At 41.1% G+C, this 26,566-nt stretch overlaps 1 protein-coding gene across 5 annotated transcripts in view; it reads left to right on the forward strand.

Annotated features, from left to right (window-relative positions):
• TDRD7 (tudor domain containing 7) overlaps positions 1 to 26,566 on the forward strand; it is a 77,593-nt gene that overhangs the window by 38,541 nt on the left and 12,486 nt on the right. For 4 of the 5 annotated variants that reach the window (XM_060609257.3, XM_060609256.3, XM_060609261.3 and 1 more), the window contains 6 exons: positions 7,373 to 7,959; positions 12,368 to 12,554; positions 16,892 to 17,003; positions 18,663 to 18,865; positions 20,416 to 20,550; positions 22,351 to 22,437. In XM_060609257.3, the coding sequence (XP_060465240.1) occupies positions 7,373 to 7,959; positions 12,368 to 12,554; positions 16,892 to 17,003; positions 18,663 to 18,865; positions 20,416 to 20,550; positions 22,351 to 22,437 (1,311 nt within the window). The remainder of the gene's footprint in view (positions 1 to 7,372; positions 7,960 to 12,367; positions 12,555 to 16,891; positions 17,004 to 18,662; positions 18,866 to 20,415; positions 20,551 to 22,350; positions 22,438 to 26,566) is intronic. The other variant, XM_078436663.2, reaches the window with a different exon arrangement.

Below are 26,566 nucleotides of genomic sequence, written 5' to 3' on the forward strand. Positions count from 1 at the left end.
ATTCCATTAAGCATCTGACACTTGGTTTTGGCTTGGGTCACGATCTCAGAGTTTGTGGGATCAAGCCCCACGTTGGGCTCTGCACTGACAGCATAGAGCCTGCGTGGGAATCTCTCTCTCTCTCCCTCTCTCTCCCCCTTCATCACTCTCTCTCTCTCTCAAAATAAATAAACATTAAAAGAAAAAGAGTTTGGGCTTTGGAATTCCATGTTTGCCTTGCCATTTCTTGGCTGCATTACTTTCAGCACACAAATCATCCTCTCAGGTCCCGACTCTTCTCTAAAATGTGACTGTTTCATAGCACCTGTGTGGCTCAGTTGGATGTCTGACTTTGGCTCAGGTCATGACTTCATGGTTCATGGGTTTAAGCCCCACGTCTGCTCTGTGTTGACAGCTCAGAGCCCAGAGCCTGCTTTGGATTCTGTGTCTCCCTCTCTCTCTGCCCCTCCCCCACTCACACCCTGTTTCTGAAAAATGAATAAACCTTAAAAAAAATTTTAAAAAAATAAAGTGTGACTATTTGTACCCATCGCATAGGGTTGTTGGAGTAAAGTGAGAGAAACTATAAAAAGCAGCTGCCACTATGATATCAGACACATAGCAGGTATTTAGGAAAAGGCTGTTTTTGTTTTGTTTTGTTTTAGAGAGAGAGAGAGAGAGAGAGAGAGAGAGAGAAGGAAGACCGGCAGGGAAAGAGGGAGAGAGAGAATCTTAAGCAGGCTCCGTGCTCAGCACGGAGTCTAATGCGGGACTCCATCCCACTACCCTGGGATCATGACCTAAGCTAAAATCAAGAGTCAGATGCTCAAACAACTGAGCCACCCAGGGGATTCAAGGCTATTATTTTTTGAGGGGCAGCCCGGCTTAAACTAAAGCAGGTTATATATAACCCACTGGTAAACCAGAGACATGCCCAGCAAGCTCTACAAAGGAACTTATCTCAGTGAAGATAGAGGAAAAATTAAAGAAGGAAGAACAAAAGTTTAAATTGAGAGAAGATAAAGAGCAATAGATGACTGAAGTGGAAGGGATCGAAACTCCGAGATGAGGTGAGTTTCTGTTATCTTGGGGGCACAACCTCCACCCCCAAAGGTAATGAGAACATACCTAGAATACCTACTTAGCCTAGAAGGCACAGTGAAAGCCGCCACTGCCGGCCAAGATCATCCCAAAAAGCTGTGCACACATTTAGCCAGGAGAAGATGCCCTTGTCTTCCTGAGAGAAACTGAGCAAGAGCCTGACCTTGAGCCATGCTGAATGAAAAAGACTTGAAGTCTATTCTAATATAGTTGCAGTCAGCATCAGTTAGAAGTCCGTAGTAGGAAAAGGAGTGAGAGGTGAGAGAGAGTATGAGCCTTGAAATGTATACAGTCTGTAAAACTACTCATCCAAGGTGGTGGAAAGAGTTTAGTTTCTCTGAGAAGATGGTTTGGAAACAGTCAGGGGTTACCCTCTACAAGAAACTTTTTACTTTTACCTTTGATTAAATATCTGTGGAATATTCTACAAACACTTGTACTTTCTTGAACAGAAGCAACTAAAAACTTGTAACTGTTTCTGAATATCTCGGGTTTGGCATCACTAGCATCGGTAAAGCACTACAGAGAGGGTGGCAGATGTAGGTGGTGTGGAACCTTGAGATGTGGGGGTTAGCTCATCTCTGGACTTCTCTGTGTGTAATTTATGCCCCACCCACTGCCCTTACAGGCTTCACCTCCCAACCTAGGTTGTCTTCATTGTGGCCCAATGATGCCATTGGGGACCATTTTCTCATCTCTTTCTCGTTGTCTGACTTTTCCAGTACTTCTCAGCTTTAGCAAAAAAAGACTGAGCTCTTATGGAGGTCATTAACCACTCAATCTTTCTTTCTGTGAACTGGCTATTCATAGGGCACTAGCTTCTTGGTCAGTAACTCTTCAATGTTTTCACTGTTGCAAGGTACTCAGGGGTCTTTATTCACTGCTGAAGTTGAGTTTTTAAACTGGTTTCTTTTTGAAGTTCAAAACCTTGCCAATGCTTGGAGAACTGGGAATCAGATCTCCAGGTAAATATGATTTTATTGTGCTGGTGGAAATAACAACTGTGGCTGGATAAGGCCTATACAACTGTTTTGGAAAACTTTTATTTAATTGGACAATACCAATTCTGTCATAGAATCATAAAGAAAATTCTAATTCTATGAAACACAGTAAGGTTACCTCAGCAGCTTATGCTGTTTAGTTAGCAGATGAGACTTCCATAGACTCGAAGGATTTTGGCTTCAGGAATTTAAGTTTACAGCACAGGTAAAATCAGATAGGAAGAAGTAAAGACCTCTTAGAATTAAGAAGAAGAAAGTTTCTAGACTCATAGGGTAAAGACTTTTATGTGTGTGAACAAATGGGGCTCCTGAAGAGATTGATGTTTGAAAGTCTTGGGCCTTACCTATACCAAACCTACTATGTCTGTCCTCAATTTACAAAATCCCAGAGGTGTGTGAGAGAAGTATCTCACTGCAATTCCAAATGAGGCAGAAATCAAACTAAATATAATGAACTTGTGGGGATAAAGTCTAAGGCATATCAGGTACCAGAATCTTCTGATGAGTACCAAAGGAGATGGCTTGAACTCTGTGGTGTAGGGAGTTAATCTTTTGTGTTACCTACCTGTCTTTCCTGTGGGGTCTGGAGGTGCAGTGGGGGTGAGTAAAGATATGAAGTTCTAGGTCATGCCACCTCCCAGTCATTGAAATGGTAGCTTTTTAAGTGGATATCCAAAGTCCCCTCCCCCCCACCAAAAAATGTAGAGCCACAAAACAAAACATGGAGGAAAAGAGTAGGATTATGATCTTGAATCTTCTTCTACAGAAGGCTTATGACTCCCTCCTCAGATGCGTATCTGGATCAGGTAAACTAAAGGTGTAGAGCACCCTTGTAAGAGATAACTGAAATGATGAGCTGCTGATATATCAAACTAAGAATATAATAAAAGCCATATTTCAAGTAGCTGTTGACTTACCTTGGTCATTTGTGAAGGCTAAAGAAAGCTTTCTACTTGGGGGCTGTGACAGGAGATCACATGTCAGTCTGGTCAGATGCACCAGAGCACAGTGAATAACGGACACCACACTGTAACCCACGTTATAGCAATTCCTTGTCTTTGGGGAGATTGCCATAAGTTTGGGATACAGTAGTAGGTATCTTTCCTAAGCCTAGTTACCAGAAAATTAAAGAGAGACAAAGACACGTTTTGTGGAGGATAGGTAGCAATCACTGTAGAATGCCTGGGAAAAGCAAATTTTCATTCATATGAAAATTTTAAAACAAAGTTGAAGTTGAAAAAAATTACATATAAGTTCAAAAATTACATCTGTGAGAGTTAGGTTTTTTAACTTGAAATGACACGAATTTCATGATTTTTCCCTTTGAATTCAGTAACCCTTTAGCCAGTCTCCAAAGATTGCTTGGAAAGCATGTGGACCAGACATATTATCCATATCACCAAGCTTATCCATGAATATTTGCCTAATGTATTGAAGGGCATCTCATTCAGCGTTGGTTAGTGTCAGGTTCAGTTCCGGAAATTAGGCCTATGTTTAATCTTAGTAAAGGCTGAATTGAATTTAAAGAGGCCAAATTACTGGAGAACAAAGTAGAGTTTAGGCTCATAACCAATCCTCTTGAGATTGAGGAAGAAGCACATTGGAAAATGCCTACAATTCAAGGAACTAGTCATTTGGAGATAGGGGGTGGTTATCTTCTTTAAACAATAACAGTAAGATGAAACTGCTTAGGAAAGAAATCTGTCTTCTAGTTCAGGTAGTTATTTGGCTGTTAGAAATTTGGATAAACTTAGGCTTGTTGGTTAAAAATCTACTTTATAGGCTGACTGGAGAAGCTTGACTTAAATGTTGTAGACACAGCCCTGGAAGCTTACTAATTCCAGATGATCTTTTAGCATTATTATGATACAAAGGTCAGAAAAGAAAGGGAATTTTGTGCCCCTTAAGTGGCTGTAATGTTCATAAACTTCTGTTAAGGTAGTAATTCCTGGTGAGAAGAACTCAGTGTGCTGGCCATGTTCAGAGATCATGTCTAGAGATTTGATAAAGGGCATTGTTAGGTAATTGGTCCTGATCACATCTAAAGCACAGGTGGGAATGGAAGCTTCGGGACTGGAAGTGGAGGAGGCTGTTTTGTTTTGTTTTGTTTAAGGTTTATTTATTTATTTTGAGAGACAGAGGGAGAGGGGCAGAAAGAGAGGGAGAGAGAGAGAGAATCCCAAGCAGGCTCTGCACTGTCAGCATGGAGGCTGATTATGGATTCGAGCTCAGGAACCGTGAGATCATGACCTGAGTCAAAATCGGATGCTCAACCAACTGAGCCACCCTGACACCCCTAGGGGACTGTTGAACAAACACTGAAGTATCTCATGTTCCAGTTCACTCACTGGAAAGAAAAGGGTCATAAAGCTGAAGAACCCTTCCTATCCTCTCTTGAGTTAGAAGAAGCCATGTGGACAGTTGGGGCATGGGACTTGTGAGAGTTATTATAGATAAATAAGATATTCCACTGAAATTAGTTTCTACCATCCACCTTGGAGAAGGTATTGCAAAAAGTTGAAAAGAGGTCTGTAGGCAAAGAACGAAGATGGGCCCCGAAGCCTCAGCTGGCTTTCGATATGGAGGACTGTCATGTCTAAATCTAAGATTACATTAATTGGGATTCTATATGACAAGTGGATAATTCACATAGAACTCTATTTTATATCTCCATTTGCTCCAAAAGTATGTTTCTCAAACCCTTCTCTGGATACTGTATTCTTGTATCTTATTAAGTGTCTTAAAGCACGGTGAGGATTGCCATTTTAAGATTTCAGATTTACAAACATGAATCTCAGGGCACCTGGGTGGCTCAGTTGGTTGAGTGCTGACTTTAAATTTTTTTTTTTAACATTTATTTATTTTTGAGACAGAGGGAGACAGAGCATGAGCGGGGGAGGGTCAGAGAGAGAAGGAGACACAGAATCCGAAACAGACTCCAGGCTCTGAGCGGTCAGCCCAGAGCCCGACACGGGGCTCGAACTCACGGACCGTGAGATCATGACCTGAGCCGAAGTCGGACGCTTAACCAACCGAGCCACCCAGGCACCCCGTTGAGTGCTGACTTTAGCTCAGGTCATGATCTCACAGTTCATGGGTTCGAGCCCCACATTGGGCTCTGTGTTGACAACTCAGAGCCTGGAGCCTGCTTTGGATTCTGTGTCTCCTTCTCTCTCTGACCCTCCCCCGCTCATGCTGTTTCTCTCTGTCTCTCAAAAATAAATAAACGTTACCAAAAATTTTTTTTAACTAAATAAAAAAATTAAAAAAATAAAAACATGAATCTCAAGACCATTGAGAGCAAAATGAGAAATGGTCCAAATATTTATATCCCTAAGTCTTAAAATTAGGGACATAAATTGTAACTGTCCTATAATGCACCAACCAGAGTGTCAAAAGGTGTCAGCAGCAGGAGTCCACCAACGATGATAGGGAATGCCAGCAGGTGCTAAATGCAGACTAAGTTGCCTCTGCTTTTATTGATGCTTGGGGTTTTGGGCATGGACTTTCCCCCCCAGTCCTCAAAACTTCAACACACATTGGCAGAAGAATGTGAGGAGGAAAACCTAATGTTTTATACTTGTGCTAATATTCATCCTTCTCATGTATCACCTAGAATATATAGTCAGGACTAAAAGGTATCTATCTTAATATTCAATTGACTACACCTCTCGACTTTTTAATGCTCTTCTTGGGTAACAACACAATACCTTCTTTGTGTGTACATATTTATGTTCTTCCTAAGCATTATGTAGAAAATGAGTTAGAGAGGTCAATGTTCTTTACTAACAAGCTACTCAGTGTACTTTAATATTCTATTCTTCTTGGGAGAGGGAGGACTTCTTATAAGCTTGTATTATTACCTCAGTGGTCTGGAATGTTTTTCCAAGGACTCAAATTGCAGCTAAGGAATAACTGAATAGGATCTGACAAAATAGGAACATCTTAGAGGGCTGTCAATGCTAACTTCAGTCTAATCAAAGGTTGAGAAACCTTTTTTTTTTTTTTTTTTAATTTTTTTTCAACGTTTTTTATTTATTTTTGGGACAGAGAGAGACAGAGCATGAACGGGGGAGGGGCAGAGAGAGAGGGAGACACAGAATCGGAAACGGGCTCCAGGCTCCGAGCCATCAGCCCAGAGCCTGACGCGGGGCTCGAACCCACGGACCGCGAGATCGTGACCTGGCTGAAGTCGGACGCTTAACCGACTGCGCCACCCAGGTGCCCCAAGAAACCTTTTTTTATAAAGGGCGAGGTAGTAAATATTTTAGGTTTTGTGGGCCAACAGCTGTGTCATTGTTACCCATAGTCTGGCACAACCACTCAACTCTGCTACTGAACTGCAGAAGCAGGCCTCCATGATGCATAAGCAAATGGGCATGGCTGTGTTCCAATAAAACCTTATGTACACTGAATTTCATCTAATTTTCACATCACAAAATAATTCTTTTGATTTTTTTCAACCATTTAAAAATACACAAATCATATTAGCTCATAGGCAAGGCAAAAACAGGTGGTAAGATCAGCTTGTACCCTGGTCTAGTAATAGAAAGGCTTACAACTTGGACAAAGTGGCACCATGCATCAGTTTCTCTTCTCTTTCTTCTCTTATACAAAGAGATGCCATCGAGCCATAACTCTCAGAAATGTTACACAGATAAAATTAGAGATTGGATGATGTACAAATGCCAGGCATTTTTATCTCTTGTTCTTTGGAGGGGCAACTTTTAGCTAACTTTCTACTTTAGTGGTTGTAAAAACTGTACCTTGTCTCTGGAGAGTCTTTTTCTAAATAACGTAAAGCTAAGGGTTTTCTCAGGATACTACAAGAAGAAGAAAAAAGCTAGCTCTTTAGGTTTGTCTAAAGATGTCCTAACTTTCTTCCCAGTGGTTTATTCCTGACAGTTCTGATACCTTTTCATGGCTTCATCCCACCTTGTATTTAGTCAGTTTGTAAGCTGTTGCTTTGGATTTGACAGAACTAAATGAGATACCTGGCTTATGGGGCAGAAACTCTCATGATTTCATAGGGTTGTTGGAGGCCAGATGCCTCATAAGGGAAATTCGTGCTATTTTATTTCCCTGTTTATTTCTAAAACGTGGCTCATGATGTCATTTGTGGATGAAGGCAAGGGATTAAGTCTTAGTGGTTGAGGAGAGTAAAATGTACACTTTTGTTTCTCTCGATTAACTTGAAAACAGTGTCATTCTCATTTAAAATGCATTGATGTGTTTTCAGGTTGTTTACAGCCATTGAAATATCTGTCACTTGCTTTATTTAAAAATTTCAGGTGGAAAAACCTTGCAGTGGTGGTCAAGATTTACTTCTTTATCCAGCTAAGAGAAAGCAGCTTTTGAGAAGTGAACTGGATGGTGAAAAAGTGCCTCCATCCCCACTACCTGCTCCAAAACAAATACCACCATTAAAAGGGTGTCCAGCAGTTATGCCAGGAGACTTTAAAGAGAAAGTCGCGGAGCTTCTGGTGAAATATTCAAGTGGTCTTTGGGCCAGCGCACTCCCCAAAGCATTTGAGGACATGTACAAAATGAAATTCCCTGAGGATGCCTTAAAAAATCTTGCCTTGCTTTCTGATGTATGCACCATAGACTACATTTCTGGAAATCCCCAGAAGGCCATTCTCTATGCTAAACTTCCATTGCCCACTGACAAAATCCCAAAGGATGCAGGGCAATCACATGGCGATTATGATATCAAGTCTATGGTCGAACAAGAATATTTGCAGATAGAAGAAAACATTGCCAAAAGTGCTGATACCTTTGTGGAGAATACAACAGTTCCTCCGTTAATCATTCCGACTGAGGCATCCCCATCTGTATTGGTGGTTGAACTGAGCAACACAAATGAAGTGGTTATCAGGCGAGTTTTATTTTCTAATTCTTTAGGATACTGCTGTACTGTTGTCACTTGGCTATTCTTCCCGTGGATGCTGGAAGTTGAGGAAGAATAGTATATTTTTAGTTCTGTAGAGTTATAATGAAGTATAACCGTAATTCTTGTTTTTACATCTTGTACATTTCTCTCAACTGCCAGAACTGTGTTTGTATCTTTTAGGAGATTAATTCTCATTTCTTCTACATTAATGGTTATATATGTACATTCGTCTCTCCCAGTAGACAGTGAGCATGTTGAAATCAAAGCACTTTAAAAAATTAATCTCTGCATATATTCTGAATATTTGGTAGATTTGTTAAATGTGCAACTGTTCTCAGAAAAGATAACAGTATTAAAATTGGAATGATAATATGGTCTGAATGCAAGAAGAATCTATGTCAAAAGCATAATGATAACTGTGTATATCAAAAGCAATGAATGTCTAATCCATAGAATAAGTAAGTCACCCACTAGGTAGGTAATACTATTTAATCTGGGACTGTGTAGCATTTTACACAAGTCAAAATAGCCAAGCACTGCCTACCTAGTACAATACATAAGATTAGCCCTTGGAGCCAAAGGTACTCTCTGGTTACTTGGTCCTTTTGATATCATCGTTGCCTGGGCAGAAGAACCATTGCCAAAGTGGCTGATGATAGCTGGAATTACAAAAGATGGTTCAGCCCCAGGCACCTGACATGGACTTTTGGAGAAAATATAGAATACACAGAAGATATTAAAAGACTATAATTTGTAGTTTCTAACTTGGGATAAAGAATGGAACCAGTGTAGCTGGATCTCTGGAGGCACCAGCCTAGAGTATGGCTGTGGACAGAAAAGGAAAAGGCTGAATCAGAGCAGTGTCCAGTCTTCTTCAACCAAAATGTTGAAATGTGGGCTGTTACTCCTCCAGAGAATCTTAGGTAAAAGTCTGACTGGATAATGAAGTGGAATCAAGTGTCTTGGTATGCTCAAACTAGATTGTACAGAACCTTTAGAGAGGTCTTATTCTGTACAGAGGTAGTAAATGAATAAAGCTTTTATTCTAAGATGCTGTATTGCCTGAAGATGTAAATGGATTGTTGAGGGTTGGGGATTCCACTGTGGTTCACTAATAAATTGAAGTAAAGGAAGGATGTTGAGGAGCACGTTGCTAACTCCTACCGTTTAGAAGAAGTCTAAGTCTGCCTCCCTGGCAGGATCCTTTGGTGTCTGTTACTATTAGCTGTCGGATCTGTTGTCAGAGACCAAGCACCCAGCACTGGGCTCGACATCGACAGATCATATGATTTCTGATGTTCTAACCAAGGGTTGGCAGGAATCTGGATCAGGTCCAGGACTTCAGTAGAAGGGTTCTAATCTATGTCAGGATGATTAGGTCCAGGTCTTCAGATTGTTTAGATCCCCTTTTCCAATATAAATTTGAATCCTGGAGTTAGCATTCTACCTGTTCAGCACAGTTGCTGGCAGCCAGCAAGCATGATGGGTAATGTGTGCTGTTAGATCGACCCAAGGTCATTGGCATCCCCCACCCACCAACCCAGAGACTCAGTAGATTCCAACCAGGCTGAGCCCTATTCTATATTCATGTCTTCACCCAGGTAGACAGTAGGCTCTGGAAACTAGGCCTGTGACTCATGAAGGGTCTGAGGAGGGGTTGTGGCACAGACCTCATACCAAGTGTGGGAATGCCTTGTCTTCAGTGTCAAAAATTAACTTTGTGAAACTGTACTTACGGAATACCTGAATTAGCCTACATATCATTCTTTGCCCACTTGTTCAGGTAATTGGGAGACAGTGCAGGACTTCATTCTTCCCACTACCCACCATCACACCAACCATAATATCACCTTCACCCAAGCCAAGTAGCCATTCTTCTCTGCCAGTTGTCATTGAGAGTGGATTTCATGCTGCTTCTCTCCACCTTCCTCCTCCCTAGCGGATGCCTGTGCTGAGCACACAACCAAGTCACAGGCTGCTGCCCAGGTCTCCGGGCCGGTTAGGCTCCCAGGGCCGTGGCAGCACTAAAAGGAGGACCTGTGTGGGGCGCCTGGGTGGCTCAGTCGGTTGAGCATCCGATTTCAGCTCAGGTCACGATCTCGCACTCCGTGAGTTCGAGCCCCGCGTCGGGCTCTGGGCTGATGGCTCAGAGCCTGGAGCCTGCTTCCGATTCTGTGTCTCCCTCTCTCTCTGCCCCTTCCCCATTCATGCTCTGTCTCTCTCTGTCTCAAAAATAAAAAATTAAAAAAAAAACGTTAAAAGGAGGACCTGTGAGACTCCAGGTCTGGGAAATGGGCACTCGGCAGAGCTACAGACCTCCTGGGGGACGTCAGAGCTGAGAGGCAGCTGCACCCCAGGCAGCACCTTACCATTTGTAAAGCTCAGTAAACTTAACCAGCAGAGTGTGACAAAGCTTCTTCAGCTGTTTCTGGAGTAAATAAGATGCATGCAATATTTGGTTTTAAAATAGCCATTGCTCAAAAGAGGCATTCTTTTCATTTTGTGTAGGACCTTTTAAAGCTTTTTTAACTCTAGTAACAAATAGATTGAATAGGGTGTCTTCTGTCCTGCCAATAGTTACCAAGAATGCATGAAAACATTTTCAAAGGAGTAGTCTCTTAAAGCTGTATAGGAGCACTTGGGCCCTGGGTAAAAGCGGAACAGTGCAAAGGGCAATGTGCTTGTTGGCATACCCCCCATCTCCCTAGTCAGTGATTCTGGTGCCGTTACGGCATAGCTTCCAGCTAAAAAGCTTCATCCTGTGGTTGAGACAGCTCCTGTTATAGGAGCTGAACTTGATTTGCTGGGTTTCACATCCTAGAACGAGACCTTTGATGGAATTGTCCCTAAGTACTAAAAGGCAAGAACACAAGAGCTTATTTGTGGCACAAAGGGAAATAGTGTATTGTTTTGTTTTGTTTTGTTTCTTTTTTTTTCAAAATTTTTTTTAACGTTTATTTATTTTTGAGACAGAGAGAGACAGAGCATGAACGGGGGAGGGTCAGAGAGAGAGGGAGACACAGAATCTGAAACAGGCTCCAGGCTCTGAGCAGTCAGCACAGAGCCCTACGCGGGGCTCGAACTCACAGACCGCGAGATCATGACCTGAGCTGAAGTCGGAGGCTTAACCCACTGAGCCACCCAAGCGCCCCTGTTTTGTTTTGTTTCAATATATGAAATTTATTGTCAAATTGGTTTCCATACAACACCCAGTGCTCATCCCAAAAGGTGCCCTCCTCAATACCCATCACCCACCCTCCCCTCCCTCCCACCCCCCATCAACCCTCAGTTTGTTCTCAGTTTTTAAGAGTCTCTTATGCTTTGGCTCTCTCCCACTCTAACCTCTTTTTTTTTTTTTCCTTCCCCTCCTCCATGGGTTTCTGTTAAGTTTCTCAGGATCCACGTAAGAGTGAAACCATATGGTATCTGTCTTTCTCTGTATGGCTTATTTCACTTAGCATGACACTCTCCAGTTCCATCCACGTTGCTACAAAGGGCCATATTTCGTTCTTTCTCATTGCCATGTAGTACCCCATTGTGTATATAAACCACAATTTCTTTATCCATTCATCAGTTGATGGACATTTAGGCTCTTTCTGGAAATAGTGTGTTTTAATAATCAACTGGGATGAGGTGACTGCAGTTTTAACAGCAGAAAATTGTAGAAGGAGATAGGCCATATCCTGAAAAAGCCTTCTCAGAAAGCATACAATTTAAGAGAGATTTAGCTAGAAGATATCATCTCTTTAAGGGTATCAGAGCTCAATGTTTTGTTGTAATTTGTTTAAACTTGTCCAGTAAGCTGGGGAGATGGGTTGTCACATGGTTGTGTTTAGTGCATTTAAGGCTTTGTTTTTCTCTCTTAAAATTTCGTTGGTTTTCAGGGCTTGAGTCTTGTTCAAACCCAGCCTTAAGGCAAAACCACCAACTGGATTCTCTTCTCAGTAATCCACAAAGATTTCCAGCAGCCTTAGTAAAAAAAATCTTAAATAGACTCTTGCTAATCTGGCCTGCACTGGTGTCTCCATTTTCTACCATATTTTCCTCTCTTCCCTTCCCTTGAATCTTTTCTCAGCCTCACCCTCACTGAAGTTTCCCTGACCACTTACTGTTACATCCTCCAGCTGTCTGGATTGTTGTCAAGCATTTGATCTGGTGTGTTCGGCCCTGGTGTTGTTTTACATGAGCCCCATAATATTATACTTTCCTTTATCAAGACAGAAATGTTTACTAAATACGTGTTCTCCTACCCATTGACATAATCCATGTCTGAGACTGGAAAGATGGCAGTAGAAAAAAAATGAGAGTGTCATTAGTGAATTCCTAGTGAATTCCTGTCATTTTCCTCCTTCTGGGTTGCTTCATTTGTGGTCTCTTCCTTTAACTAATTCAGGTATGTGGGCAAAGACTATTCTGCTGCTCAGGAATTAATGGAAGATGAGATGAAGGAGTATTACAGTAAGAACCCCAAGATCACACCAGTCCAGACTGTGCATGTCGGGCAGTTACTGGCTGTAAATGCTGAGGAGGATGCTTGGTTACGGGCACAGATCATCTCGATGGATGAAAACAAAATAAAGGCAAGCACTGTTTACTTTGTCATAGCTTTATGAAGAGGCACACATTATTTTTCAAACGTAGGTGTTCCTTCTAATATTGTGTCCTTCCTAACTCCATTTAGTTTTTTCCAGAAGTTGACAAGATAATATCTGTAAAAGATTATCCCTATCAGCTTTTAAGTCCGTGGTAGTCATATGATCTCAGAGTTTGAGTTTAAAAAAAAAAGAAAAAAAAAGTCTTCTCCATGGCAGTATTCATAACCCATGATATAATCAGGAAAGGGTCTTTATTTCCATTCTCAGGAGAGACATAATAATTACTGATCAAAGCTCTGTGGGATTCCTATCAAGATCAGCACTTTGGAGTAAGGGAAGCAATACAGACTAGAGGACGTGACATCCCCCCTCTCCCCTCTTATGCAGCCAGCCGAGGACCCCAAACAGGACTCAGGTTGTGCCCCGAGAGCTGTCTGAGTGTTGCACTCTCCGTCCTCTTGGAGAAGTCAGAGGACTCTTTGGCCTGTCTCTTGCATCAGCAGGCTCTAAGACTTCCAGACTTGGCCATGTTCTTGGCTGTCAACCTCTGCCCCATGGCCTCTTCTTTCCTTCAGTGCAGAGATGGAGAATGAGAAGTCTCTTACTCTCAAGGCATGGTTTTGTCTGGGTTTTGCAAGCAGGGAAATATACTTCTATTTCTGCAGCCTCTGTTCCATAATTTGAAACCTATTTAATTATGGTGTTGTCAGTCCCTGGCAAATAACCTTTGTGTGTCACTGAGTGCAGATACTGCTCACTGAACCTGGGCTTAGGTCCATCAGATACTCTGCCCTGAAACCCCTGGCCCCAGGCACAGGGTCAGGAGGGTCAGAAAGGGTACTTGCTCTTTCTTACCCAGATGGTTCAGTACAAGAGGCCCTGGCCCTCTATGGAAGCAAGCTCACCCTAACCACTGAGCCACCCTTAGCCACTCACAGAGAAATTTAGGAAATTCTTTAACTAAATCTACAAAGATACAGTTTTTAAGCAATTTGGCCTGACTATAAAAATCTGAAAATTGGAATGGTTTGGCAGTTCCTTAGAAAGTTATTACACTTACCATCTGACCCCTAAGTCTTTACACAAGAGAAGTGAAAATAAGGTCCACCAAAAGGCTTGGACACAAGTTTGGAGCAGCTTTATTATTACTAGTCCCAAATGGGAAACAACCCAAATGCTTACCAATAGGTAAATGTATAAGCAAATTGTAGTATATTCATAGAATGGAATACTAGTCAACAAAAAAAAAAAAGGCATGAACTACTGAAAAGAGTCACATGTTTAAAACTCATGAACTGTAAGAGCAGTCAGATACAAAAGAGCTATCCTGTCTGATTCCAGATAAGTGATGGCTAAGAACAGCTAAAAATTCATCTATAGTGATAGAAATCAGATCAATGGTTGCCTGTGACAGGAGGTGGAGGGGGCTTAATTGGAAGGGGGTAAGGGGGAATTTTTGAAGTGGTGGATGTGGTCTGTATCTTGATTATCGTGGTCATTGTATGGATATATACATTTATCACATTTATCACAGCTCATCAAACTGTATACTTTAAATGGGCATTTTTCATTCAATGTAAATTATATGTGGATAAAGTTTGGGGAAAAAAAATCTGGAACACGTTAAGGACCAAGCAGAGAACTGGGCCAGTGGGAAGCACAGTGTGATTAGCGGCTTGGGTCTTAGTCCTGCCTCTGCCTGGGAATAGTCATGTGCCCTGGTCAAGTCCCTCCATCCCCTTATCTGTATCTCAGATGCCCTTCCCTGCATAAAAACACTCTGATCTTGTGACGCTGTCTTCAACTGGAACCTCCTCTGGGAAAGAAAACCTTTCACGGAATCTTAAGATTGGCTAAAGAAGAAGTAAAAACCAAAAGGGCAGTGTCATGAAAGCCAGAAGAAGAAAGTATCCCATCGGGGAGAGATCACCAGCTGTGGCATCGGATTGCTAAGAGCCGTGGCTGGTGTTGGGGGTGAAGGGGGCATCTCAGTATGTTATACGGTCTCATAAGCTCTTAGACTGCATTCCATGGAACAATTCTGTTCTGAGCTTGTTCCCCTCAACCCCGTGAGGCAGACAGACATGCAGTTCTCCTTTTCTCTGGAGAAACCCCCGCTACTTAGCAAGTCTGTTTCTCTTGAGCTGTGCTGTGCCTGGAAACGAATACAATTCCCTCCTTGCTTTCCACTTGCCAATCTTTGGTGAGTGTGGGAAACAGGAGTATGAAGTCATGCCCTCAAGTGGGTGCTGGATCGGGCCCAACCCAGACCGGCATCCCAAGGATGTCTGATTATCACTCAGGTGGCGCGGTGAGATCTACGGCCACTTGATGGTGCCAGAGAACCAGGAACTGACTGCGGCTCCGCTCCAGGCCTGGGCTGCTTGTGCTGATCCCAGGGCATTAGGGAGAGAAACTCCACTCAGCAGCGCAGGGCAGAGTACGGTGTGAGTCAAACTCACAACCCACGAGCAAGTGTTTTGTACACCGCTGCTGCCATACAAATGCACAGTGTTTGATTCAGAAAGAAAGAAAGGAAAGAGAACAAGCTCCAAACGTTACGGAAATCCTTTGAAGATTTTGGAGCAGTTATTCTTTAGTCTTTTGATGCTAGGAATACAGACTGAATTTCCCTGGAATGATGATTATGTCCTACTGATATTATGTCCTATTGGTAGACCGTGTTCTCTGCATTCTAGGTCTGGGAAGAGCAGAGTCCAAGTTGTAGGTAGTGATAGCTATTAAAGGAAACAAGTGTTGCCTGACTCCTGAGGCTTATGGGAAAGAAGAACAGGTGCTGCTTTGGGACTGGAGTAAAGGGCCCGGACGCCTAAATGGCTGCGCCACAGATCTCGGCCTACAGGAGCCCTGAATCCAGATAGGGACTCTGGGAGATGATTATCTCCATCATGACATACAGGCCCCACAGACCCACTTATCAGGTGGTCTGGAAAGGTATTTGCAGTCTCTGCATCTCTTCTTTTTTTCATTTGATTCCCTGCTGGGGAGAATTTCTGTTTTGTCTGTTTAGTACCAGAATCTAGGTACTAAGAAGCTGGCCTTTGGGCTTAATTTTTCTACAGAAAGTGAAAGCACCTGGCTCTCTGCTACACGGTATTTCTTAGTGGTGCCTTCGCTCTGGTTTTTGTTTTGTTTGAATAGCTGTCATCTGTTTTAATTAGAGAAGCATACAGGTTTTTAATGCTTTCCCTCAGATTATTAGTTATTGTTCTATAGTTATCATTCTAAACCACAGCTCATTATTTCTAGTTTTATTTTATGGTTTTAAATTTTTAAAATGCTTTTATTTTTGAGAGAGAGAGAGAGAGAGAGAGAGAGAGAGAGAGAGAGAGAGAGAGAAAACTCACATGAGTTGGGAAGGGGCAGATATAGAGGGAGACACAGAATCCGAAGCAGGCTCTAGGCTCCAAGCTGTCAGCACAGAGCCTGACATGGGGCTCGAACCCACAAACACTGAGATCATGACCTGAGGTCGGACACTTAACTGACTGAGCCACCCAGGCACTCCTAGATTTTATTTTTCTAAAAAAAAGCTTTTTTTAAAATACATTTCTTTCCAATAGAAGATGTTGTTAATATTCCAGAGATAACATCCAAGCTCTCAGTGATCTGTGCTAATGGTGAGGAAGAGGCATGCAGGTTTCTGCAAACACAGAGCTCTGTCCAGCAGATTTGGGGCCTTTTGTTGAGCTGGCCAAAGGCCTAACCCAGCTTTGCTCCACTGGGAAGTACCTATTTTTACAGTGTAGAATTCCCTGTTATCTAGCCATAATGCCATTGTTGTCATCGACAGAAAGCATCTGGATCTCTCAAAGCACATAGCTGGGAGTAAGTAGTCACAAGTGCTATTTTGGGGATTTCAAATCTGATGAATACTCCTCTGTAGGTGACACCCTCTCTAGAAACCAATCCTGCTCCCTAAGGATGTGCATCATTAGTGGAAGTACGGAAATCAAGACAGGAAGGGGCAGGGGCAGTCAGGGCTGTGGATCTGGACAGTTGTGCTGCTGAGGAGCTGGCAGCTACAAGGCATCTGACTGAGTTCAGTCTTACCTCGTTCTTCCTGTTGGCGAAGAGGAGTGAGGCCTGGAGTCTGGGGCCCTGGCTTCCCTGGTCCCAGCCCTAGCCTTTCCTTTCTGGACTAAGTCAGGGGCACCACCCCTGCCATTTTCCAGGAAGTCTAGAGCCACTGAACATGTTTTTAGGGAATAAATGGAACCAATCAAATGTGTCGGATGTTTTTTAAGAAGTGAGGATGAAGAATTTTATTTGAGCCTAAATGATGTTTTTCTTATCATTAGGTATGCTATGTTGACTATGGTTTTAGTGAAAATATTGAAAAGAGCAAAGCATACAAATTGAACCCAAAGTTCTGTTCACTCTCATTCCAAGCTACAAAGTGTAAGCTAGCAGGTAAGAGGAACTTTTTTAAAGCTCTCTCCATTTTGATACATTATTACCATTGTACCTTTGGGCAGTTAAATCCCAAAATGACCTAAGTATCTCAAGGTCTTATAATGAGTTATTTCTTGAAAGGTATAAATAAATTCATGTTTAATGTCTTTACAAGATGTGACCATTATCAATATGTTATAATGTTTTTATTATACTTTATTATGCGAATGTCTATTGGCCATCTTAAAGGTTTTGTTGTTGTTGTTCAAACTGCCCTAGCAATGCCAGCCAGAGGCCCTGTATCATGGGATTTGATCAGTTTGGATCCTGTTATTTGACCTGTCGGGAAGTGACTCTCCGCTTCTTCCCCACTGAGGTGGCCTCTGGCTACTGCTTGTTACCACCTGATGCACCTTCATGCACCCAAGCCCAAGTTCATCCTTCTCTGGCACAGTCCACATACCATTGTTCTTTTCTTTCCTCCTCTTGTGTGTGAGAGGGATGCTGTAGGAGTAACCTACAAGCATGGAGGACATAGTGGCCGTGTTAATATGAGGAAAGACACGGGAGTGTGTTAGCATCATGCCAGGAGAGCCTGAGCTAAATTCAGAAAGTGATCACAATTCTTCAGTGAAAATTAGCCCTGTGAGAAATACCTCCTTCTCATCCAGAAAGGGTTTTTATGCCAGTGGGGCGGGTATGGCTCTGTCTGTGAGGTAAATCCCAAGTAGTTTAGAAGCCTCTTACAAGCCTGTGGGAGTTAGTTTTGAAAAGAACGTATCAGGAGTGTAGGACAAGATTCAGGATGCTGAGATGAGAGATTTGGTGAAAGCTGTGACGTTATGTGTCCGGAAGAGAGAACAAGAAGAGAGAGGTAGCTCACAGGGACTCTGAACTCGTGCTTATGGATTTCAAGGGGAAAATACAGAAATGGACCTCATGACACCATTGGGGAAATGATGAGCTAGTTTTAATTAGTTTAAAAGAATAACTTAGAGTTGTCATGTATATGTTACATAGAATTACAATTTTCAAAGAATTTAAAGAGTTAAGTAGACCACAGTGAAATTCACCTGATACCTATATTATGTTAAATACAATTTAATCTTTCTTTGATAAATCACAACGTTCTCTGGTATACTCAGAACCATCACGGTGTACTTAAGAAGAAATAAAGAAAGAAAATAATTGTATAAATTTCCAATAAATGCATGTTCATTTTATATGAAACAATTGTATATTCAATTAGAAAATTTTAAAGGTCAAGGGTAAATTTTTAGGAAAAACATTACAAATACATAACTGGCAGATATGACTGACTGATAGCTTCTTGTGTGTATTAGTCTTTTTGTTTTAAATATGTGTTGGTATATAAAGTGAAGTCCGTTTCTGCTAAGGTAGAAATTCTGATAGACCATCAACTTTTCTTTTTGTTGTAAGATTGCCTGCCTTTGTGTAATCATTCAAAAAGGTATTCTCACTACAATATATATATTTTAAAACCTAAGAATGGGTAATGTGAACAAGACTGTAAAACAAAGCTTCCCTAGAAAATTTATAAGGATTTGGTAGTAGATTCACTGTTACAGTAAGCAGCCCAAACAGTCCCATGCAGTCTATTTATCTTAAAATGATTCTGCTAATTAAGTAGAAATTAAAATAGTCAATATTTTTCAGGGTTGGAGGTTTTAAGTGATGATCCTGATTTAGTGAAGGTGGTTGAATCTTTAACTTGTGGAAAGATCTTTGCTGTGGAAATACTTGACAAAGCAGATATTCCGCTTGTTGTTCTGTACGACACCTCGGGAGAAGATGACGTCAATATTAATGCCACCTGCTTAAAGGCCATCTGCGACAAGTCTCTAGAGGTTCACCTTCAGGTAGCACTGTGACCACTCTAGTTGTCTGTCACACACACTGTAGGGAAGAAAGGTAGCGGAAAAGAATGGTATAAATTGTAGGCTAACAACTGATAGGGACAGGTTGCCTGTGTGTCAAGGGAGAAAAGGAGGGGGAGGGGGGTCACTGGAAGAGGGGAAAAGAAGGCCAAAACATAAATAGGAATTATTAGGAATTGGGTTTTTGTTTTATTTCCCAGTTTCTAGAGTAAAATTGTATTTTATAAGAAATTATTTTGCAAAGATAATAGAAGCGGATAATACAAAAGAACAGAAAGTTAGATAAGTAAAGATGTTTATTAAATTGTTAGCTTTTACAGTTTTAAAAGGTAAAAAACATAAATTTTCCACAAAGAAGGAAATCTTTAAATAAATTATAGAACAGCTACTCTAAAGCATAAGATGAGATGTTAAAAATGGTCATTTTATTTTTTTATTATATATTTATTTTTAAAAATATATATTTTTATATTTATTTTTATTTTATTTATGTTTATTTATTATTAAATATATATATTTAAGTATTTGTAAATATATATTATATATAATATATTATATATTATATATATATAATTTATTGTCAAGTTAGCTAACATATAGTGTATATATACAGTGTGCTCTTGGTTTTGGGAGTAGATTTCCGTGATTCATCGCTTACATACAACACCCAGTACTCATCCCAACGAGTGCCCCCTCAATGCCCATCACCCATTTTATTTTATTTATTTATTTATTTTAACTTTATCCATTTTTGAGAGACAGAGCGTGAGTTGGGGAGGGGCAGAGAGAGAGGGAGACACAGAATCCAAAGCAGGCTCCAGGCTCTGAACTGTCAGCACAGAGCCCCATGAGGGGCTTGAACCCATGAACTGTGAGATCATGACCTGAGCCGAAGTCGAATGCTTAACTGACTGAGCCACCCAGGCACCCCTGCCCATCACCCATTTTAAATGGTTTCCCATGGCAACATTGGGAAAACATTTGTTTAATAAGTAGAACAACAGTGAATTCTCTTTATATTATGATTTGACTAAAAGTTGGCCAAAATTAAGCCTTTGCTATGATTATAATTTTTAAAAATTACTAGCATTCATGCAGCCGATAAACACAGGTAGGAAAGTAGACTGATAATGGGACTGATTTTGTGAGAGTTTTTTATTTTCATGTATGTTAATGTTGCAAAAAGTATTTTTTATGTAATAATTATTTTTCTAAATTAATAGGTAGAAAATAAACCAAAATGAAAGACACTTAGCCTTTCAGGCAATGAAATGTGGTAATTAATGTTTGCAAAATGTGTACTTTGTCCCTGAAACAATGATATCAGATATTCCTTTTGGAAAGAGAGGTCTCCAAATGAGGTTTTCACATTTAAGTTTCAAATTTCATTCTATCATCCTATCTATTCTCCTGCTTGCTTAAAAGATGTTAAAATGCAAAGACTTTTAATGCGATTATTTAGGTAGATACCCCTAAAGTAGGTAAGAGCTGTGCTCTAGTCTCAAGCTTCCTTGGTGTGTCCTTTGTTCCAGATTGATGCTATGTACACAAATGTCAGAGTGACTAATATTTGCTCTGATGGCACACTCTACTGCCAGGTGCCTTGTAAAGGTCTGAACAAGCTCAACGACCTTCTGCATAAGATAGAGGACTACTTCCATTGTAAGGTACGGCAGAGTGACATCCACCTCGAAAATTCTCAGTTCCAAACAAGAATGGTCACCAAATGGTATAAGTGTAGTTTTTGAACAATTTGAGGTAGAAGCTGTAGAATGGTAGGTAAGAGTCTTGGACTGCAGAACTTAAAAAACAAAAAACTACTGGTTTCTGCATTACAAAATGAGGATAATAACAGTGTATATATCCATAGGATTGTTGTGAGGAGTAGCGGCCAAACTGCTTAGCACAGCGCCTGGCACAGAGTAAGGGCCCAGCGACTGGCAGGTTTGTTATTTACAAGGCACAGTTGATGATGCTACGGTGCGGCCGCTGTGACTTTGTGTGCTAGAGCCAGCTGACTCCCCTGCCTCGGGCAAAGACAAAACCATGGAATCTAGGAGGAGAAGAAAACTTCTAAAGCATCACTCCCCAAGCTCTTTATGGTCCATGAGAACCTAATGCCTTGGTAAATGTGGTTCTGTGTTTAAATTTATTAATAAGCTCCTTACCCTTTGATTCTAGTATTATTTTCTAAACCAGGATCTGAGGAGGTTTTGGTTTTTTTTTTTTTTTTTTTTTTTTTGAGGAGGTTTTGTTTTAAAGTTCTAAGGTGATGTTCTTACCTCTCTTAGGGCGTTACAATTGTAATCCAGAATATGCTTGGTTTTGAGTGATTAAATCCTAATGCCATGTGGGTCCTGACCCTCTTGCCCTTAGAAGTGAACCCTTCCCTCCAACCTCCCAAGCACACCAAAGTGCCTCGTGGCTTCATTTGCAACATTGTAGTTTTGCTGTTTGGGTATTCGTTTGCCTTACACAGTGTAGGCTTCTTGAGGGCAGAGACAGAGCCTTGGCAGGTACTGGTAAGGACCTAATTCATTTAGGTACTACAGTATCTAATCAAGTATCCTACATAGAATAGGTATTCTAAAATATTTGTGCTGAATCGGGTTAGACTTGTATTCAGACTACAGCCTAGAACTGAGGCATCAGATCTGTAGCTTTGTCTCTTTCTGTATTACAGATGGCTTAGCTGTATCTCAGGGTCATTGCTTAAGTTTGGTTTGCTAATCTATCTTGGAGAAATCTAAGACATCTAGATAAGCTGACTCCAGTGACTCATTTGCATGCATGTGCTTATTATTCATGGTGGTGAAAAGTCCTCTCGATCGTCCCCAGTGCGCTGGTAACCCAAATGGAGACACTGCCTTTGGGGAGAGTACAAACATTCACCCTGAATGGAGGAGACCGTGACAGGTCCTCAGCTTCAAGCTACAGCAAAGGGGAGGATGAAGAGGCCTATGGTCGTGATTTATTGCCATTTCACTGGCACTGACACCCATATTTGTGTTGATAACATTTGTTTTGGAAGTAAAAATCTCGTCTTTGAATCTAAATGTTAAAAGTTGGCAGGAAGAGGCCTTCTGGACAGCTAGCCCAACCTCACTTTCATCCAGGCTCTTCTCCTCCTTTTTGGCAGATTCATCCTCCCTCTTCATGTTTAACTGATGGCACTCGTGCCTGGATGCATCATACTGACCTGCACACTTATGTTTGTAGACATTTTAACAGGTCTGATTTATGGGCCATGTGTGAGGAGGGAGAGTAGAAGATGCCATCAGTAATGTCTGAGAAATAAGGTAGAAATCCCATCACCCTCGTACACGCACTACAGCAGACTCCTCATGGGAAGCCTGGCGAAGTACGGGTGCCCCAGTGAGCCTGAGCCACAGTGATGTTTTTCTGGTGGTGTAGCAATACGCTCCTTGCTAAGAGTAATAAAAGTGTCACGCATTTCTGTTTTGTAGCACATGACCTCCGAGTACTTCGTTTCATTACCCTTCTGTGGGAAAGTCTGCCTCTTCCACTGCAAAGGAAAATGGTTACGAGTAGAGGTAAAAATCAGTCACTTCTTTTTTAAAGCTTATTGTGAAATATTTCAGACATACAAACAAGTTTTTTAAAAAATGGAAGAAGTACCCACATATTCATCACCACGGGAGAAATAAAACATGACCAACATGGTTGAGGCTCTATGCCTGCCTCCATTTCTTCTACTCCCACTCTGGAGGAGGGGAACTGCCCACTGAGTGTAATGTTTCTAATTCCTATGCCTTTTTATACTTTCACTGTATTTGCATTTATACGTACGAGCTTTTGCTATCTATATATTTTAATATAGAGGTAGTGGGAATACAGAAATGAAAATGTATATAGAATATTTATAGTAAAACTTAATAAAATCTAACACAAATGCTTAAAAAATATATGTAAATGGTAAAATGTATTGATGCTTCTGAAATATGTTTTTTTATTCATTCTGCGGGAGATTCATCCATGTTGATGTGTGCAGCTCTCGTTCATTTGTTTTCACTGCTGTTTGATTTAACGGTGTACGAATGTGCCAACGTTATCACTCCAGCACCCTGATCGTCGGTATTTAGATTTTTTCTAATTTTTTGTTATAAATGGAACCTCCTTTTATGAACCTTCCTGTGCACATCTCCCAGGGTACGTAGGAAGGAATGGAGTTTCTGGGTAGAGAGAATGCCTGTCTTCAGTTTCACTAGATATTGCTTCATTGTTCTCTAGAGTCACCATTCTGCTGAGGGTGTAGCCCTTTGAGAGTTCTGACTTCTTGGCAGGGGTTTGGGGGGGTGTCTCAGATCTTCCTTCCTGCCGAGGACAGCTTTGGCTTCAGTGTTTACATGCTCCTCTAATTCCAGTCTCTAATAATTATCTTATTTTCTTGCAAGCACAGTTACAAATTTGAAAAGAGGTTTGTTATATTTTATCATATATTTTCATATGTTTTTCAAAGGTGGGTTTTGGATTTTCGTTGTTGCTGTTTCTTTCCTTTTTTCTTTCTTTCTTCTATTTTTGATATCTAGTTTTCCCAATTGCTAAAGTGTCAAACTTGGGTTTGATTTTTTTTTTCCTCTTTTGTCTTTGTTTCAGAGGTTCTTAATCTAGATGCAAGAACCTCTACTTTAAGCAGTGGGGCGGGGGTTATGTGACTAAGAGTTGTATGTTTAGTTATAAACTTCAAAAACATAACTCATTCAAAAGAACATGGCATTTGAATTTTAAAGTTCTGTGCTGTTTATTGGACACCTGGGTGGCTCAGTTGGTTAAGCTTCAGACTTCAGCTCAGCTCATGATCTCACGGTTTGTGGGTTCGAGCCCTGCGTTGGGCTCTGTGCTGACAGCTCAGAGCCTGGAGCCTGCTTCAGATTCTGTGTCTCCCTCTCTGTCCCTCCCCCACTCACGTTTTGTCTATCTTTCTCTCAAAAATAATATAAATAAACATTTAAAAAAATTTTAGGAGCACCTGGGTGGCTCAGTCAGTTGAGTGTCCGACTTCAGCTCAGGTCATGATCTCTCTCACAGTTTGTGGGCTCGAGCCCCACATCGGGCTCTGTGCTGACAGATCAGAGCCTGGAGCCTGCTTCAGATTCTGTGTCTCCCTCTCTCTCTGCTCCTCCCCTGCTCACACGCTGTCTCTCTCTCAAAAATAAATAAAGATTTTTAAAAATTAAAAATTTTAAAGTTCTGTGCTGTTTAGTGTATTACGTATAAATGCACACATATTTGAAATAATTTCAGACTTTTAGAAAGTTGTAAAAATAGTCCCAAGAGTTCCCATATGCCTTTTACCCACTGTCTCCAGTTGTTAACGTCTTGGCATAGCCATTATCAGAACCAGCAAATCAACACTCATACAATATTATTAACTAATCTGCAGACTCTGTTGACATCCCAGATTGTCCTGCAAATATCTTCTTTCTGGTCCAGGATCCCAAGTTGTAATTAATTGTCATGCCTTCTTAGTTTCCTCCAATCTGGCAATTGCTCTGGCTTTCTTTGTTATTCACCTTTTGAATAGTAGCAGCATTTTGCAGACTATGTCACTGCTTGAGTTTCTTCATGTGTAGAATCAGGTTATGCGTTTTTGGCAAAATACCTTTTCATCATATGCTCAAATACTTGAGATAAATGTCTAGTATTATTTTTGTTTTACTATCAAACTGAGTTGTCTGCCTTGGAGGTAGCAAAAGTATTCATTCTCTTAGTGATACGTAGAAAGTTAAGGAAGAAAGAATGATTAATGAGAAGCAGATCCTGTGTTTAAATGATGTGTTTGTTCCCGACATTGTAACTCATCTAAGCTTAATTTAGTGCCTATACCTTCTGAACTTACTCCATACATCCAGCCAACTCTACTCAGTGGTCATCACTCTTCCTGTTTCCTTCAAACACATCCCAAGTGGTCTGCCTTCGCTTTCTATGGCACCTTCCAGCCAGTTCTCAGCCACGGCTGTTTGCTGCCTGTACTCCAACAGAGCACCAGGACCTCAGCTGCACAATCCAGCTAGAGTCTTCCAGGTCTTACCAGGCCTCTTGGCTGCATCTAACACTAACAGTGTCGAAACCCGAAGTACCCCTCTCGCTGTAGAGAGGCTACCATGGTATCAAATCCTCCTAATTTTCCTCATGATGTTCTAATGATTGCTTCTCCTGTTTTTTACCCCAACCTCCCCCACCCACCACACTCCACAGTGTCACTGTCAGTGCCCCCCAAGTCCTGTCCCAGCTCACTGTTCTTCTAGGCCTCTGCATCCTTCTAGGCAATGCTGTCTCATCGATTCAGTTACCAACTCTGTCCTCGTGACTCCCCAGTTTGTTTTCCAGCCCTCGATGAGCTTCAGATTTATGCAAAAGCCAGCCTAATTGTCCATCTTGCATAGTCCTCAAGCTTTGCATGTCTGAAACCAAAATTATCTTTTCCCATCCTTATCTTCCTCCTATATCTGTATTTTGGTGGTATCTTTCTTCATGCAGCCACTGAGGCTGCTTCTTAAGAGTTATCTTGGATTCCTGAATCTTCCTCAGCCCCGGTGACATTTTGCATCTTTGTCATTTCTTGCCTAGATCACTGCAATACTATGGTTCCTCTGTCTTTACTCTTGTCTTCCTCCAGTCAAGCTCCATGCCACTAGAGCGAGTGACCCAAAATGTAAATAATAGCAAGCAATAATACTTCCAATGTTTAATGAGGCTTACTATTTCCCAGACACGAAATGTTTTTTTTTTTATTTATTTTTATTTATTTATTTATTTATGTTTTTTATTTATTTTTTTAAGTTTATTTATTTTGAGAGAGAGAGAGAGGGAGAGAGAGGGAAAGCACACGCATGAGCATGGGGAAGGGCAGAGAAAGAGGAGAGAGAGAGAGAGTTCTAGGCAGGTTTTGTGTGCTGTCAGCACAGACCCCAATGTGATGTGGGGCTTGATCCCTTGAATGGTGAGAACATGACCGGAGCCAAAATCAAGAGTCAGACGTTTAACCAACTGAGCCACCCAGGTGTCCTAAAATGTTTTTTGTTTTTTTTTTTTATAAACATGACTGATCTGACTTAATCTTCACAAAACCCTATGATCCCATTCTTATTGATGAGGAAAGTCATTCAGCTAGAAAGTGAGAGGTGAGATTAAAACCAAATCTGTCTGATTTCAAAGCCCTCACCCAGTCTTACCACCAAAAATACATGGCCTCTTACAAAGCCAACCATCTCATGCTTCTCCTCAAGACTTGACATTGGCTTCTTCTCATCTGCAGGGTAAATCCGGTTCTTTAAGACATAATGTCTGGCTCTCCAAGACCTTACCTTGCCTTTACCTTTCTCTCAGCATCATCTCCTGCCTTGCCCTGCCTCTCTCTTTACATCCCAGCATAACCAAAATGCTTGTAGTTTCCACACATAAGAAATATAAATGTCTTGCTCATCCTTTTCCCCCTCTGTTTGAAATGTTTGGATTAGCCCCTAACTAGACTCCTACCAACCTGGTTTATTCCCATTCATCATGTAAGGCCCAGCTGAAATTGTGACATTTGTGAAATTTTAATTTATGAAAAAGGAAATACAAATGCCCAGTAAGTATGATTATTTCTTAAAAGAGCAAAAATTTATACAATTTAAATTATAAAGCCAAAGGGGTTATTAGATAAGTCATAACGTATCT

Source organism: Panthera onca, chromosome D4, assembly GCF_046562875.1.
Source record: "Panthera onca isolate mPanOnc1 chromosome D4, mPanOnc1 haplotype 2, whole genome shotgun sequence".
Taxonomy (NCBI): domain Eukaryota; kingdom Metazoa; phylum Chordata; class Mammalia; order Carnivora; family Felidae; genus Panthera; species Panthera onca.